This window comes from Eurypyga helias, unplaced genomic scaffold (genome assembly GCF_000690775.1).
Source record: "Eurypyga helias isolate BGI_N326 unplaced genomic scaffold, ASM69077v1 scaffold14021, whole genome shotgun sequence".
NCBI lineage: Eukaryota > Metazoa > Chordata > Aves > Eurypygiformes > Eurypygidae > Eurypyga > Eurypyga helias.
This window is the reverse complement of record NW_010231762.1, coordinates 134237-152484: the sequence shown is the minus strand read 5'-3', so window position 1 is coordinate 152484 and position 18248 is coordinate 134237. Positions and strand designations below refer to the sequence as shown.

General features: G+C 40.0%; 1 protein-coding gene across 1 annotated transcript in view; it reads right to left on the bottom strand.

Moving 5' to 3' along the window:
• The window catches only part of LOC104516772 (disco-interacting protein 2 homolog C-like), a 141464-nt gene that overhangs the window by 58843 nt on the left and 64373 nt on the right, over nucleotides 1–18248 (bottom strand). Inside the window, 8 exon segments of the mRNA XM_010161211.1 lie at nucleotides 2440–2641; nucleotides 6765–6879; nucleotides 7687–7895; nucleotides 10121–10257; nucleotides 11816–11955; nucleotides 16732–16846; nucleotides 17581–17700; nucleotides 17818–17911. Coding sequence (XP_010159513.1) covers nucleotides 2440–2641; nucleotides 6765–6879; nucleotides 7687–7895; nucleotides 10121–10257; nucleotides 11816–11955; nucleotides 16732–16846; nucleotides 17581–17700; nucleotides 17818–17911 — 1132 coding nt within the window.

Here is an 18248-nt window from a genome sequence, read left to right as displayed (position 1 = left end):
CGTGGGGGGACCCACACTGGAGCAGAACATAAAGAACTGCAGCCCGTGAGAAGGACTCATGGTTGAGAAGGTGGTGAAGAACTGTCTCCCATGGGAGGGACCCCACGCTGGAGCAGGGACAGAGTGTGAGGATCCTCCTCTGAGGAGGGAGCGGCAGAGACAGCGTGTGATGGACAGACCACAACCCCCATATTCCTTGTCCCCTGCACCACTCAGGGGGAGGAGGTAGAGAAATGGGGAGCGAAGCTGAGCCTGGGAAGAAGGGAGGGGTGTGGGGAAGGTGTTTTAAGATTTGGTTTTAGTTCTCTTCTACTCTGATTTGTAATAAATTAAATAAATTGCTCAAGTTGAGTCTGTTTTGCTTGTGACAGTAATTGGTGAGTGATCTCTCCCTGTCCTTACCTCAACCCACGACCTTTCTGTTATATCTTCTCTCCCCTGCCCAGCTGAGGAGGGCAGTGACAGAGCAGCTTCGGTGGGCACCTGGCCTCCAGCCGGGTCAACCCACCACAAGCTGGAAGATACGCAGGCCTGGATTCATCCTCTCTAAACATATCTAACTGAGGAGCCCATTTAGCAGGGGCTCTTCACAGCCAGAGACACAGCTTGACTGCCTTGATAAGAGGAATCTTTGGAAAATTCAGCTCCTAATTTAGCCATGTCCATTCAAGTGCCTAAAACCAGATGAGATGTACTCAGGCTTCAGGGACAATGTTCCTATTTCTCTCTTCTTGTCAGGGCTAAGTTGCATCTGCATTAGCAATTCTGTAATGCTACAGACATGAAGTGACAAGGATTAGGAAGGCAGATGGTGCATATGATAAAATATATGCAAGCCCTTTAGCACAAGGTAGAGACTTAAGAAAAAGAACTTAACTTTAGAAGAAAGGAAGGTGTCACTGCTGACATTTTTCCATGAGATGGATTTCACTGATGCTTTGCTGCTGCCATTAGGGAACAATACCTGCCTCACAGATACCATTTATGTGCATGTTAACATTTGTTTTCTACTTCTACAGCGTGGATTACTGATCAACTACAATTCATACCAGCCTTTATTTCTAGTCTGTGATGTCCAAGCTTTGTCTCAGTGATGGTATGTGGTGTAAGCGATGGGTAAATAACCAGATAACATACAGTAAACAACATCTACAGACTACTCCGCTTTAAAAAGACAGAAGTAAGTCACAAGTCTTAGTCACAACTATGCAAAATGGGAGAAAGCGATACTGTCAGTTTGGTTTCTGCGTTCCTGGCACTGCTTTTACCACAGTGATATATGACGTATACATAATGGATATGTAAGTATCTCCACTGCACTGATCCTAATTCAGTGATTACTTTGCAGAGCAGCAAGAAGGAAATACTGAAGTGAGCCCTGCAGTTAAAGGCTTCACTGCTTTCATTACGTTAGGGGCAGTCACTCTTAGCCTCTGAAATCTCCAGTATCTGCAAACTGAGATGATGGTATTGGTTTCTGAAACATTTGTCCAGAGGTTTTAAATAAAGAAATAAGCTGACATTTTTGGGCAACTTGCACTGAACTCATGATGGATAATCCCCATATTCAAGATCCACGGTGTAAAACCACTTCATATTCCAAGTTGGTTTTCAAAGTAACCAACACCCAGAGTCCAGTGTAGCTGAAATTCAGGTCTTAAGCCTGAGGCTACAGATCCAGAAATCTTTGAAATTAATCTGAGTACTAAAATCTGCAATAGCATTCAAAGTCAAAAATTTGCTAAAATTTGCTTGTTCATCAGGGATGACTATCCAGCAACTGGACTACAACAGACTGCAAGGGCTTTCTTGGACTCTTGAGTCAGTGCTTGCTGCACCACTTTATCCAATATTCTTCATAAAGTGTGGCAGTACTACCGAAAAAACATTTTAAAACTAGTTAGGGTTTTTCTTCAAATATACCTGCTGTAAGAATAATCCAGAACCTCCCTACTCAGGTAAAATGCTTTATCATTCTTGGGTTTAATTTATTGACGACCAGTAGTTAAGCATTTGCTCTTCTTCCGACACTGTTATTTAGAGTCAACAGTTCTCTTCCACTATATTTCTACTTTACAAACTCAGCCTTTAAATAAGCCGAGATTTTATCTTCCTCTGTTTCAGCCTCAGTCCACCCTCTTTAAACATAACTGACCAGGAATTTATGAAGGATTCCGGGTGTGATCTCAGCAGTGCCTTGTGGAGTGATAAAAAATGCCTTCATCTTTACTGAACCTGGGTTTTTGGAGCATTTTTCCCTGCACTCTTTGAGAAGACAGTTCTAGCTTCTGCCAAAACCAATTACATCCTTAACACACCTAGAATATTTAACAGGAACAGCTGATTCTCACCTGCACTAACAGTTACCTGATTGTGCTCCACACAGTGCCATGAACACACAGCATTAAGTCAGAGTCCCTTTGCCTTCACTCATCCTACCTGGTTGTTTTTGCCTTGGTTTAGGCAGGTTCGTTACACATGTGTGGGGACACATCAGCACGTTACAAGGATGCAGCGATCCTTCCAAGAAGAGCTGTTTGGTTTCTGACAGGTGTATTCCTCCCAGCGGCGTCTTGGGAAGCGTGTTTGCTGGTACGAGCGCTAAGCAGTAGACTCCCACTTGATGAATACTGTCAATAGCCTAAAAAAAGCAGGAAGTCAATTTTAATGAAAGGCTAATTTTTCATCATTCTAATAAGCACATGTTGTTCTGAATTGCTGCATAAAACTACCCTAATAATTAACTGGCAATGGAAAGACACTTCAGCAATGTCAGTGATAAGGAGGATCTTTTCAGTGGGAACAGGTGGATGGAAATGTAACACTGGTACTATTACACTCATTCCAGAAGATAAAAAAGCAAACAAAACCTCAGTGATAAAGACACAGAAATCTATCAAGAAATGCTACCTAGACATCCTTTAGGCACACGTTAGTACCATGTATCCTGGAGATTTATTCCTAAAACGGGCTGGCAACTCATGTAAAACTGATTTTAACCAACGCATTTCTCAGAATTGAAGTTCAAAGGATTCCTATCAACTTAACATCCACTTCATCTTGTAGAGCAAAGAAAAACTTCAAAACTTGCACATATATCACCTGCATATCCCTGCTGATATATGTAGCTTATAATCTTTTTTAATTTTTCTAAGATATTAGCTGTTTCACTCCCTGATGACTGCGTAACAGAACCACAGGCAGGAATGGGAAATGATACAATATATGGGAAAAATATGAAAATATCCACTTGAAAAAATATATCTGTGAAATGAAAACCTGAGAAATAAGCATCTTTGAATGTTATCATAACCATGTTCATCATCTGACAAGTGGTGTAAACTGTATCACTTCCAAAAAATCTGCAACGTACAGTATCTATGTGATTTATTTAGTTAAACATGAATATCCATGCACTTTTAATTCCATACACATTTTAACTGGTTATTTTCCTTATGCTGGTAACAAAAATTGCAGAGGTAGGGGCAACTTCAGACATCCGAGCAGACTGAGAAACAACTTCCAGACATCGTCTCTAATGAGTAGTTAAATGTTCAAAACCATAATTTACTTAACTTGCATTTTAATTTTTAACTGTGAGAAAGTGAACACATTCATCTGCTACCTTGAAGATACAATCTGTGTTCTGAGAATCAAGTAATCATTTATAGTTATGTACTTATGTGTAGACCAATAAATTGCTGATTAGTTCTACAGAGACTCTAAGTGCTGGTTTGCTTTTGGCTTCTGTTTGCTTCATTTTTTATTTATTTGATTGCAAAATTTTGTAAGAAAGAATAATAAAGCAGTTATTAATTTCACAGACATTGAAGTTTTAGTATGGCAGTGATAGATCTCACGGCAGTATTGGAAGACCTCGCCGCTGGTCTACACACACCTCCCCTGAAAGGTCAGCAATGGAGAGATGTATGTGACAGCCAGCACACGATGCCTCATGTTTCTGGCAGAAACCATCATAATGTTACTTGTAGGTTCTGAAAAGCAGTGACAAATCATCATCTGACATCAGCTTGAAGGAAAACTGTTACAGGGCAAGTAACCACTCATTCATCCAACAGTGTGGTTCCTAGAGTTGGTGAACGACAAGCAATACTGGGGTGGGATGAGGGGTGTTTTATATAATGATTCCCCAGTGACTTCTGCATTGTCTCCTTCGGTAGCTACTTCTGCAGCATAACCCCATATGAAATGTCCTGGGTCATTCAAAATCACGCTTTGGAATTTGGCACTGAAGCAGGGAATGACTTTGTTTCCCAAGGATGAGCCTTAATGAACTGAGCCATAGATTTTGTGAGAGAAGAGGACCAGTCAGTTCTAAGACTGCTGGCATTTATGCCTCTTGATGAGATGGCTTGCGTTTCTGAAATTACTCCGTCCAGCCAGAAGTAAACAAAGTATCTGAAATCTTTATCCCTCTGTTTCATTGAGAAAATGGATTAGAGATACCAGGACTAGCATAGTCCAGATTACTATGTTGTTCAAGCTAAGCAAACATCCCATTCTGACAAAATTCCCCAGGCAGACACTCTCCAGTTCTACAGCAGATCTCCCAGGCTCGCCTAGTCCAGCCAAGGACTGGAAAGAAGTTCTGCAAATCGATGCAGCTGAGCTCCAGGGAAGAGATGCAGAGACACAGCAAGGCACAGCAGAAGCACGCAGCGCAGGGCTGGGCTGGCACAGGGCAGCACACGCAGGATCTCAGACGAGTCTCACAAATAGCATCAGAAATGAGTAGCAATTTGGTAGAGTTTTTTGTCATGGATGTCACTGAGAGTCATGACACAAGTGTGGTACCGTTATGTTGCTCATCACTAGCAGATGATTCAGACACAAGTGGTTACCACTTCCTGACATCTGTCCTTAAAACTCTAATTGGGAAGGAGGCACAAAGCATCTCACGTGTTCCTGGCTTCTGTCCTCCATCTCCCTCACTCAGTTGCAGTGGAACCAGAAACTTCTTGTTCACCTAACGATGCATCCAGAGTTGCAGACTTCACACATGGGTGATAAAAGCAGCCACCCATAGGCGTACTTTGAGATATGGCCCACCATTCTCAGACACTGCTGTGACTTGGTCATACTCGGGGCTGGGCTAGATGATCTCTAGAGGTCCCTTCCAACCCCTTCCACTCTGTGACCGACTTTTGGCAAGCCTAACTCGACACAGGACTCCCATAGTGTTCAGTACTGAATTCTACTGGCTATGATGGTTTAAGGCATGAGTTCAGTCACAAAAACGCTGAGCTGACAAAACAGAAGTAAGTCCAGAGTTTCAACCTTTTCTTTAGGAGCTTCTACTTGATAATGATTATCGAAGCGTGGGTAATTCAAAAGCCTTTCCTTCTACAACAGTTGCCCTAGGTGCTACTAGGTGCTTCAAAGGCTTTCTGTGTGATGGACAAGCTAGAGGTTCTAGCTTTTCTATGTTTTAGATCTACTGTGAATGGGAGATGCCTCCAGCTGTATGAAATGTAGCTATCTTTTAAATCAAGAGATAAACCTGTCTTGAGACAGATGAAAGCTTATTTTTTCAGTTTCTTCAAGGATACGGTAGACAGATTCCCTGTCTTATTCAGTACAAAGCAATAATGAATAAAAACATCTCTGAATTGTGTGTGATCTTTTTCTTTGGCTCTTGGGTAAAGCAAAAAAAAGATGTTTGCAATACATTTACCTGAGAAGAGTCCTTGAGGAAGAAAGGTAGGAAAGGGAAGTGGAAGTAACTGGTGACCAGCTGTAGACAGAACCGAACCCATTTCACAAAGTAGCAACAAACAACTTAATCTGACTACATCTCCATTAAACCTATTGCTTTTGAGTGAGAATTGTCTTAACCATGGAGATGGAGGAGATGGAAAATGACCACTATCTGAAGTACCCAGTTGTGTGTGGACATTAGAGTTGAAAAAGCTTTGAGTATGGTAATGATATCGCTTTAACTTGGACTGCTATATGGAAGGAGAAGGAAGATCAGATTTTTTTAGCATTCAGTAGCTTCCATCTTCTGGTCAAACTGTCAAACACCACCACCAAGGGGGGATTTCATCACAGTGGTATGTCCCTTGCATAATCCACCAGACAGCTGGAATGGGATTCCTTGCAATAGGTGTCCTCTGTGCAGATAACCTCACTGTAGAGAGGTTATACTAGATTTTACATACCTAAATCTGAGCTAGTCAATCACTTCCCTTCATTTCAGTGGAGAAGAATCAGCATTTTTAGGCTGTGTTTCATTCAGTTTATTTTAGTTATCAATGTGGTGCACTAGAAACACATAATTCTCTACCAATGATTAAAATAAATAATCATCTGGAGATCTAGATATGTTTATCTACTTTTGATATGATCAACTCCACATCAGTGCCCAATAACTTTTTAGTAGGAGACTTTGGCAGCTTTTGACAGTAAGAGTACATAATACATTCATTCATTACCCTTCTGAAGTAATGACTATAACCTTATAAACCATATGTTACTTTCTCCTTGCTATTACTTACTTCAATTCATCCCTGTTTTCTTACAGCATTTTGATTAGGAATAGGATCACTCCTCGGATATGTGTAACCCAGGTAAGTACTGTCATTCAGAAGAACCTAATTTTGTGCTCATTACGTGCAAGTGCAGCCGAAGGTGGACTACAATTACTCAAAGACAAATATCAGTTACCTTGGGGGCCCAAAAGATCAATAAAAAGAATATAAAGCATGAAAAAATAGCTTCCAAACGCACATAAAGAGCATTACCTGGAGAACTCTACTCATCCATTGAAAACTGTCCTCCTCTGTGGAATCTGGCCTTTGCTCAGCAACAATAACTATCCTTTCATCGTGCAGCACGCTCACTGAAAACACTGCTATCCTACAGAAGAGAAGGAGAGGAGAATGTTAGTGCCAGGAGAGATGGAAAAACCTGTCTTCTTAGTTAATTCTACAAAGCTATGATTTTGTTATTTATTACTCAGACAACTGGTGCATCAATTAGTGTTCTACTGGGGAAAAAGCAATAAGAAAAGTTTTGGATAACTTCTGGAGGAGGAACAGGGGGCTTTGTTCTAGAGTTATGTAAATACAGGCATGTCACAGCAGGGTTGGAGAAGTGAACCTTCCAGCGATAAGAAAAGCACTAAATTTGGGTCACACCAAGGTTCTTGTAAGCTGTTATGTAGCAGCCAGCATAAGCACCTTCTTTGGCCCCATCTTAGAAGAAAGTAATTGCAGCTTCACTCTGCGAGAGGTCTGCCATGGGATCAAGTGTGAGCGCATGTTACTGCATCAGGCTCTTCAGAAGTTTTACGTGTTTCCTGCTCAGTTTCAGCACATTAGCAAGGTTGCACAAGGAGCCGCTGACACGTTCAACAGCTTCAGCATTAGGCATACTGGAAATGTCAAACTCACAGAGAAAGGACTCGTTGAGTCTCCACCTTCAGAATTAAACCAGCTGTTGTACTGGAAATTCTAATTTTAATCACAGTTTCAGACCTTGGTATCTAAAGTCTGCCTCAACAATGTCTAGGCTTCCGTCTTCTGGTTCTAGCAATATGAACAGCAACGGAGGGGAACCCCAGCGCAGATTAGGCACTGCCTTCTGAAAGCATTTTAGGTCACTTACACCTGGTCTAGGCAAAATAAGGATTTCTACATAATATAAGAAAAGAAAGGATCAAACCTTCCCCTGTAGACAAATTTCATTGGTTCCACGGCCAGTGCTGTTGCTACAATGTCATCAGCATTATGTCTTCTTCCACTGACAACCATCAAACCATCCATCTTGCCGATGACGAAGACAAGTCCACCTGGTCCTATAAAGCCTAGTAGCCCGGTCCTTATAAAAGGATATTCAGTGATAGGGCCACCAGAGCTGGTCATAGGAAACACCTGTAAGACAGAGAAACACAGGTCTTCAATTCTGCACACAGAGATCACGCTGCGAAATATTTCAGGCGTGCTCTCTCAGGTGGCTCTTCTGGAATGAAGTAAATGTGACTCTCTTCACTGACCATAAAGGGAGTGTCAGAAAACTCCCAGACTAGTGTGTGCAATTTGTAGTACCCGAGTTCCAGAAAGTTCAATCCCACTCTGTTTACCGTACATATTTTCCGTAATCATGACCCTGTAAATCATTTATGACCTTAAAAAATGTATGTAAATCAACATAAATGGTACTGAATTAAAAAAACCACTGTGCAGAGTGCAACTAACCTGAGGTGCTATGTACTACTGAGCCTGCTATGTGCTGTGCAGGCTACTGAGAGATTAAACTGCAAACATTACAGTCGAGGTTCTTTTCAGTACCTCATGCTTATTTCCAGCACAGTACAGAGAAACAAGCAGGTTAGAAGTGAAGCTATTTTAAGGTACTGTACATTAATGACTCTTGCAGCAGAGCACGTTTCTATCTAAGGTCAATTAAGTCCTCGCAATACCAGTGATAATGCCTCTGTAGCATGTCTAAAAGTGATAACACAGCCCTATATAGAGCCTCTCTAAAAGTCTGAACACCAGATGCATACATGACTTCCATAGGATAGGTTTCTACCACTTATTCTATCCCAACTAGCACAGCATTATCCTTCTGGCACATGAGCTACTCTGAGCTGCATTCTGACACAACCACATTTTCCTGCCATCGCTTCTTTAAACTGAGATAGTCTAAAGGCAAGTTATTTAAGACAACAGCAAGTGGAAGACTATGGGTATACAATGTCCTTCAAGGCTTATCTAAAAAGAAAGGTCAAATTCTGCTGCCAGATGCCCATGGGTGACTCTTACTGAACAGATTTAATGCTTATACATCCTCAGCCATAATTCATTTTGGGAACACAAAACTCTCTGACTCTCTAACATCTGCAACATGAATCACACAGTAGACCAAAAAGAGGCCCACTTGGACAGGGGTCCAAAGAACATGCTTAACTTGAAAAATGAGTGCTTCTGCCCACTCAGTGGCAATTTATTTGCTTAAAATTACAATTAAGTCTAAAGCAGTCTAAATATGCTGTTAAACTGCAGACCCAGTTATGAATTATGAATGATTTTACAATTACAGCAAGTATTACAAAATAAATATAAGTACCTTTCTATGCTGAAATATGTCAAATCTGGGATTATCATTCACACGGGGTATTGCCAATTGTACTGGCAGCACAGTAATCAGCTATAAACAAATTTCAGATCACAATAGAATAGTAGGATTCCTGGCTTCAATAGCAGGATGGAGAATCATATCCACTAGCCTCCATTAATTATTTAATGTATAGTGTTTGCAACATTCAGATCTGCATTTTGCAGGAGATATTAGTCATGTTTGTGCTATTAAAAATAGTAACATCACAGCATTTGTTAAGGGAAATGTAAGTTTATTTTTCTTAACTTTTTTCTCAAATATTAAAGAGAAAAGGGTCTGAACTGAATAAAAATCTCAGCTCAATTTTTTTCATTTGCTGATCCTTTCATACTGGCTTCAGCAGAAGTTAATGGTAACAAATGAGCAGGTACAACAGAGCTATCAATAAAGCTGTCTGCACTGGAGCTGAAACCTACTGGAAAAGAGATTCCGCAAAATCCACCTAAGGCAATTCCAACAAAACCAGGTGGGCACTAATTAGGAAAAGATACCTTTGCTATTCAGATACCTCTTGAAGACTACATCTGTCAGGATCCTGTATAAATGCAAGCCTTCAATTCTGGCTGTGTTGTGGAAATGTTGGAAACTGCTTTTTGAAGTTATCCAGCAGCCTTCCTACTGTTTGCAACAATCAAATTCTGCACGTAGCTAGCTCACAGACTTGTACAGTATTACCTTTTGAACTCTGTCTTTCTTCCTGCTTTGCTTCTGATTGTTTCGGCCCCCGGTATCTTCTCTCAAAATTATAGTAAAAGCTCCTCAGAGCCAAAACTAAACTGACATAACTTTCTACTATTGAACTTAATGAAATGGGCTTCACTGCAGATATGTGGCTAGAATACAGGTCCCAAGCCACAAGCATTGATTATTTCCGCTATTCTGATATTATTACTATCAATATTTTATGTCAAATAATATCTCTAAATAGGAAAAGTTAAAAGGAAGGATTTTATATAGCATTTTTTGGTCAGCTTACCTCAAAAGTATTTTTGGTCATACCCGAGAGTCCATAGTATGAGGTACCCGTTGCAATAGCACATACACAAAGTTCTCCTATTTCATCTGTTTTACAGAGCTGAGGAATTCCATCTGGCTTCACTGAACACATTATAGCTAGAGGGAGAGAAGAGGACTTTAAAAATAAAGCAAACTAAAGAATAACATAAAAGCAGTGGGAGAGACATTGTGGTGGAGTTGACAAAAACAAATAAATTTTATGTAGGCTAATGTCTAACAACTGGTTTCTCAAACATTAAGGTGTTCAACATTATCAAAGAACGCAAAGATCTTCATGTAAACTCAGTCTTTGCACCGAAAACAAAATCTAATTTGCCTTGCTCTCTAAAACTCCAGCTGACCTGTAATATTGCTGTGAAATGTGATTGTGTTCTCAGGTTTGCATACTGAACACCAGATTTGCTGCAGTCAGTGCCGAATGAAATACCCTAATGGAGTTGTTGATAATAATTATACTGCCAGGGAGGCAGGCAACCAGGAAATCCACCTCTCATAAAGGAGCAAGTAACACCGTATGGAAGATCAGGATGTTGTAGCAGACTAGTACAGTTGTTTCACTAAGAATTTATCAGAGTTCAGTCTCCCTCTCACTGGTTTTACAGGACCGCAGAGACAGCAGGAGCTGAACAGGGTGGATTAGAAAGCACTGGTCTGAGGAAGAAGCACTATTTTATGTGTCAGCCGTGTGAATAAGAATCAGGTATGCTGCTTTAGCTATAATCCCCGGAGTTAAGTCCAGCATGTGTAGATTTTGCAGTTCAAAAGAGGATATGATGAACAAGGGAGATTAGAAATGAATCAGGACGTTTTTTAAGTACAAGTGTAGAGAGTCTGGAATGATCTTTCTTTCACTCTGAGGATAAACAGCATTGTGTACTTTTATTAAAAAGACGAGAACGTAGTATGAAGTGTAAGAGGGCACATCTATGATAGTATCTTCATCGATAACTATTAGAGAACAACCAATCTTATCTTCATCTTAAGTTGTTCAACTGAAATTTTATAAGATGCATCATTATGTTTTATTCGTTTGGAGCATAAAAGACATTCTCTTATGAAAAATTACAGTGCTATCCTTTCCTAGTCTCTCTAACACCCCATTTAAAATCTAGCTCTCTTATGAAAACCCGTATCTTCATCTTTAGAAGAATTGGTTTCAGTGTGAATTTATCAACATGAATTGTTCAGTCATGCCTCCTCTTTCTAATATCAGGGTGATAGCACAAGGTCTTTGGAAAAAAATTATGCAAGCCCTCAGATAGTAGTTTTGTTGATCCCTAGCATAGGTTATGAAAATGTTTGCTACCGAGCCTCATCTGGGTCAGGCTTATGGATCTTTATAGCCTTCAGACGTCAGTATCCAACGTTCTTATTTTCTGTACCAGTTAAGGAATGGATGTTCTGATGTGGTGACAGGCTGTTTAAATTACACTAACATGAGCAAAGGCAGCCACTGAGGTAAACAGGGAGAAGAATTCTTGGGAATTCCAAACCATGAAGTTTTACAAGGTAATGCTTTTGGACTAAAATTTTTTCAAGTACTCATGTTCCAATCCCAAAGGTTGTCTAACAGCAAAGTTTGCCCACCCCTGACTTTTTACAGCTAATTAATTAAATTGATGAACCGTTGTAAGCTTCAAAGAAAGTTCCTTACCTCCTGGCATCACTAAGCCAACATCCTGGACAGTCAGAACGGAAAGCTTTTCTTCAGAGTCCACTCGGATCACTCCATAAGTGAGACCATGCATGGACAGAACTCCTCTGCCTGGGGGCTGATTGCTGTCATCTGTCGGCCTGCAACCATGGGTGCAGCGCATAATATCAGTGCACCATCCAGCAGACGTAACCATTTACTTGTTCTTAATGGACTATTATTGTAAATCCTCCTCTATTTGAGAGTTTAAAATTTCACCTTCTTTTTTACCCTATTAGACCCGACAGAATCCCGTTTTTCAGTTATTTCTGAGTAATTATGTCTGTCAACACCCCAGTTCAGTAGCCACCCATATATACAGGGCTGCAGAGATGAAAGTAACAACTAACAATTACCCCAAACAGCTTGTATTTAATGTTGAGATAGATTTATAAAGATTGTTTGATTACATGTCTAAAGGCCTTTTGCCTTGTTTTAAGTATACTGAAAGGCAGTTCAGATGATGTGGAGGCAAACTGCACTCTAAATATTTGGAAGTGATGAGTAAATAACTCAATACTCTCTTTATATGTTACCTACTTCGTGGCAACCTAGGAAAACAAACTCACCTGCCAGACTAAAAGCCTAACTCCAGCACAGCGGTATCAAAGCCAAGACTAGAATACAAGCACACTGTCTTTAAATCACACATGTGAATTCCCACTCCCCATGCTTTAAAGTTACTGAACAGAAGAAATTAGGTTGTAACAGATTCATTGCCAAGTATCTGTGGAAGCTGGAAGGACTTTACCATCTTTATTTTAGTGCATATAATTGAATTTTTCCTATTCTAATTCACCCCACGAAAACTAAAACAAATTACACCTTCATCAGTCACGGTGAAAACGTTGTGGATGCAGCCTCTGCACACCTCAGTCTGCCCAGATTCACTGCAGACACGCTGTACAATTCCACAGCATCAGCACAAGCTGCCTGTCAACTTGGTTCAACATAAAACCGACTGCTGTATCAGTGGATACAATCATACGTATGTAGAGTGTGGCTTGAGCACATGAATGTTGACGTATGCAAGTTATTAAGTCCAGGGAATATGTCAGGGCTTTTCATGTCTGGAATGATTCTTACACTGCCCTGCATTTTAAAATGCAAAACCGGAAGCTAACGTGATGCTGATTTAAGTGCGGATAACGCATCCACGTAGAGCAGCCAGACTCCAGCTATTTTCAAGATGGATAAAACAGTCAATATTTAGTTCAAAATTCTGTATTTTTCCTAAACAGTCCATCATAACACAACTATTTTTTAACAGCTAATGTCCTTTGATATGACATTTGTCCTCTACTGTGCCTGAAATACTAGATGGGCCTTAGCCAATCGTGCTCGTGTAAGCCTCGCAGTGATCGGCACTATAAATTTCAATTAATAGGTTTTACGAGGCATATTTCTCAAGTGACATTGTCAACAAAGAAGGATGTGGGCACGCTTGAAAACACATTAGAGCATAACAAATGGTGCTAGTAAACAAGCAGCTGTGATAAATAACATCCCCATCATGTAAAAGGAACTTTCAGCGACATTATTGATCAACTTCCTCTCACCCTTGCTCCCCAAAGCTCGTGAGAAGAAAGGTCTGCTGCACATGCAGCTTCTCACAACCTTCTAGTAGAGGCCACCTAGACTTTCATACGTTTTCTTGCATTACTTACCACACCCAAAGACTGCTAAAAAGAAGAGCGGGTGCAGCTTTGAAAGATGCTGGCTGTGTACAGGACAGGGAGGGAAGCTGGTGGCATGAGGCCTGCTAGGATCATGTCAGGGGCTTGTCAACAGAGCTACACTTGCTGCGGCCTGGGCTGAGGCAACAGCTTTGCCCAGGTTAGCAAGACACGCTGTGCAATGGAAGCAGGTGTGCAGATGAAGAGAGTTTGTGTTGGGGACCGGGGGGCCATAGGACAGGCATTTCAGAGCTGCTATTTCAGTGTATTTCTGGTATCTTCTGAGGTGGATCCCTGAATGAGAAACCAGGTTACCATGCTTGAGTCTCCCTTGCAGACAACTAGCTATCTGACACCGAAGGGAATGCAGTCAGAGGACAGAGGAGTGAGGTGGGGAGCGAAGCACCTGACAGCACCTATACATCCCCTTAGAAAGTATCTTATCAGCAACAATCCTGCAATATATGTAATCTTACTTTGTCCTGTGAATGATATCCACATGGTAACAACCCTGAAACAAGTATCTCTGCCAAGCAGGAGAAATAACTTGGAAAGAAGATGAGATATAAATAACCCTATTCCGATGTATTTATAATTTATTTTAAAGTTCACATTTTTAATTTTCTTTTTACATTCAATGTTTCTAATACTCGATTTGGAATTCTTTAAAACTGCTTGCTAGACAAAGATAAACCCTTTGATTAAAGTAGGAGCAACTAAACAGAGGTATACTTAGAATCAAATCACAGATTCATAGAATGGTTTGGGTTGGAAGGGACCTTAAAGATCATCTAGTTCCAACCCCCCTGCCAGGGGCAGGGACACCTTCCACTAGACCAGGTTGCTCAAAGCCTCATCCAGCCTGGCCTTGAAGACATCCAGGGATGGGGCACCCACAGCTTCTCTGGGCAACCTGTTCCAGTGCCTCACCACCCTCTCTCTGGGAAGAATTTCTTCCTGATATCCAATCTAAATCTACTCTTTTCCAGTTTAAAGCCATTACCCCTTGTCTACAGGCCTTTGTAAAAAGTCCCTCTCCAGCTTTCTTGTCGGCTCCTTCACGTATTGGAAAGCTGCTACTTCATACAGTAAGTAAATGTGGCTTAAACCACCAGACAAACCTACCCCTTTAGTTTCCTTAACCATGAAAGAAGAACAATGTGCATCTACTTCAAAGGTGATTTGTCCATACTGAGTAGCTGTAGAGCATTTGGAGAACAGTTACTACCACCATTTACAGGCACAATATGTTCTACCACTATTTTTGCCAGTCATTTAAATGACAAAAGACCTGTTCCTAAACTTTTGCACTCCCTTAAGCAAGTGGGTTCAGACTATGCAATAAACCAAAGGTGAATACCATAAATAATTATTTGCATGACACATTCCTTTAAATATTAGGCTCCATGATTCAGCTCTAAGGCTAAAGTACCTATTAGCCTATTATTGACTCTCTTTTTCTAAACTATAAGGGGTATTTCAATTGAGAAGTGCTTTTGTTACTCTTCCTTGTAGGAAGACTAGGAAAAACACACCATAGATTTTGAAAGAGTCAGAGCATTAGCAGGGAGCTCTCTGGATCTGTGCTCTGCAGGGAGTCATTTCCATGCATACTTCAGCTGTAACTCTTTGGAACTTGTATGATAATGACTTTACTGTCAGTGGAGATGGCTTGAATAAAATGAAAAATACTAAAGCTCCCAAGTTCAGCTGGTATTATCCTACCATTAAACAGACTTCAAAAACCAGGAGATATGTGTTCAGTAACATGCACTGCAGTAAGAACTGCTCTGTAATCACATAGCAAGGCGCTGAAGAGAAAAACGCCGCATTTTTTCCTTTTTTTTTAATTATCCACTATTTTATGTGCTAATAATTTTTTTTTTAATGTAAGCTCTCAATGCTAGTTAATTTGAAAATGAATCTCTAGTGCCTCAGATGGCTAGAAGCACAGAGTTTAAGTCTAGAAAGGGCAGGCCAGCCAGTGCACGTCGAGGTGCAGGGAGTTCTCCCACTTCAGAACCTGCGCTGTGGGGCAGGTTTTCCAGGGCTGGCGCAGGAAATGAAAACCCTCTCCCGTTAACCAGTGCTCAGCACAAGTGACGTCCGCTGCCCATCCAGCTCCTCTCTGCGTTCACAAACAAGAGCCCATTTCAAGGGAGCGAAGGTCTGCACAACCTATGACAGGGAATTGCAAGGGAAAAAACAACGTACTCCTTGGTATAAAGCTGAGAACAGGCTGGTGGAGCTGAATGAAGGGCTTTCTGAGACCCTGTACTTCACGGAAAGACAACTAAGAGGGACAGGATAAGTTGCTGATGGATAGCTTTCAGATGTTTTAAGCCAATAACGAGGTGGCTGAAAGTCAACCATGCTCTTGACCTGATGTCTTTCTTCCTGTTATGTTTTGTTGGAAAGCTAATTGAAAATGTAGTTAAATCTCACTTGGACAGTGTACTTTAAACTTTGTGGCAGGAAGTACTTTACTTAATGCTATTACAGTGCTTTACAGTTTTATACTGCATGTTTGAACATGTGAAACAATTATAAATGTCTGCAGAAATCTGAACTTAAAAACGAAGTGCCTACTGTGCAAGGTAAAACCTTTGGAAAACGCTGCCAAAACCAGACAACAGTTATGTCATTTCCTCTGTGCTACAACACTCATGACAGGTAACTGCTGAATACTGATATTCATGTACATAAGGCTTAATGGTTTTATTAGAATTTATCAATTTTATTTCTAGGCACAAATCCCTCAGACTCAAAGGGCATTTCCAGATGATTACTGAGAGTCTGTGAATGGTTAAAAGCACCAGTCAGCCAACACCAACCTGCAGAATGTTATAATTCTCTTTAAAGAGACTACTTTAAAGCATGATTTTTCTCGATAGAAATTCCACTTAAATTCCCACATTTTAATTAATTTTATGGTTACGGTGGCATATTTCCCCCTCTTTTTACAGAATTAGCTTTTGCATTTCAGTTTATTTCATTTAAAATTAGATAAAATTACAGAAATGGGAACTATATAATAAAGAACTCTGAAGTTAAATTACTACTCAAGAAATTCTTCTCATAAACAACATGAAAACTAAAAATGTCATTCAGAAGCTAAGTATGCAGACTCATACTTGAATAAATTTTTTATTCCTTTTCAAATTCTACAGTGGGTGTATTTCCACTGGTATAACACAGTACCTTCGAATAGCCACAGTGAGAGCTTCTGGTGAACTAGCGCAGGGACAAATGACCTCCTGTCTTAAGCCTTTGCTTTGGAAGACATTGAGAAATGCATCACAGGAAGAAATAGACCCTGGGGTAAAGAAAAAAAAAAGAATGAGAGGAGAAAAATAACCTGATTTCTCAAGTAACGCTACTGAAACTGCAAACATACTATTGAATATACAGGCTTTTCAGGAGAAAAAATTTAAAAAGAACCCATGCCCACTGGGAAAGAAGTCATAGCAGCTGCAGCTACATATATGTATATACAGTTGTGTATGCATACAGAGAATAAAGACTAATATTTGACAGTTTTCGTATTTAGGATGAGACAAATAAAGATCTGATTTGGCAAACAAACAGAACACCTATACTTTGGTATCTTAAATAATATAGAGAAACAATTCCTGCTATTAACTGTCAAGAAGTGATGCAGATGTGGTTCTCTAGAGCAGTATAAGTGTTCCCCTACAATTCCCATTTACTACCTCATCTGAGTGCCATCATTCAGAAGAAATGTTCCATTCCCTTCTACAGCTTAAGATTATTTACTTCATCTTTACACATGACTGTCATGTTAAACAAAACTGGATTTACTGCAACTTACATTATGTGGAATATCAAGTTTGCTTCAGGACTAGCTAAAGAAAATATATTTTAAAAAAAAATCTAAAATTAATTACTGTTTCCCTAAGTATTACATAGTTCGCAGTAGACAACCCTATTGTTTTAAAATATTTTAGCGAAGATGACTAAGATTGAAACTTTAAATCCAGGACACAAAACAGTTCCTATTCTCTACTGGACCGCAGAAGCATAGCTTACATGGGTTTGCACCATCAGCCACTATCAGCATTCGCAGCGAGGAAAGGTTGATGTCTCTCTGATCTCGATGTGCCACCAATGCCCAGTGCATGTCTCTGGATTTTACACAGGCAACTTTTGCTGCAATAAGAATGGGAAGATTACTAATACACCACATAAAATCTATACAGCTGTATTATCAACTTGCACTTTTGATTCTGACTGTCAAGCATACTTTTTCATATTCTTGTTCCTTACCTTTGTATTGACAGACTTTTTGTATCCATGACAGTGGATTCACTTTCATTAAGGAGTATGGAATACTTATGACATGCATCATGTTCATGACACTCTGAAATCAAATAAGATAAATGGGTTTTATACAACGATCCTGGAAATTATTATGCTGTGTAATGGGCAGGGGCATCTATGCAAATCACTCTATGCTTGCTTTATTGTCAATGCTTTCATTTATCTTTTCCTATCTAGTTATCTACATTAAGATGAAACAGACACTCATTTTCTAATGCTTTAATTAAGGATTAAGGATTTAAACTAATCAGATCATAACTTCGAAGCAGTACTGAAAAAAAAAAGAAATATTTTCTTTCTATTTATACTCTAAGCAATTCACTTCAAAGAGAAAGAAACCAAAAAACACTGGATGAACAATGTCTGCATGCTTGCTA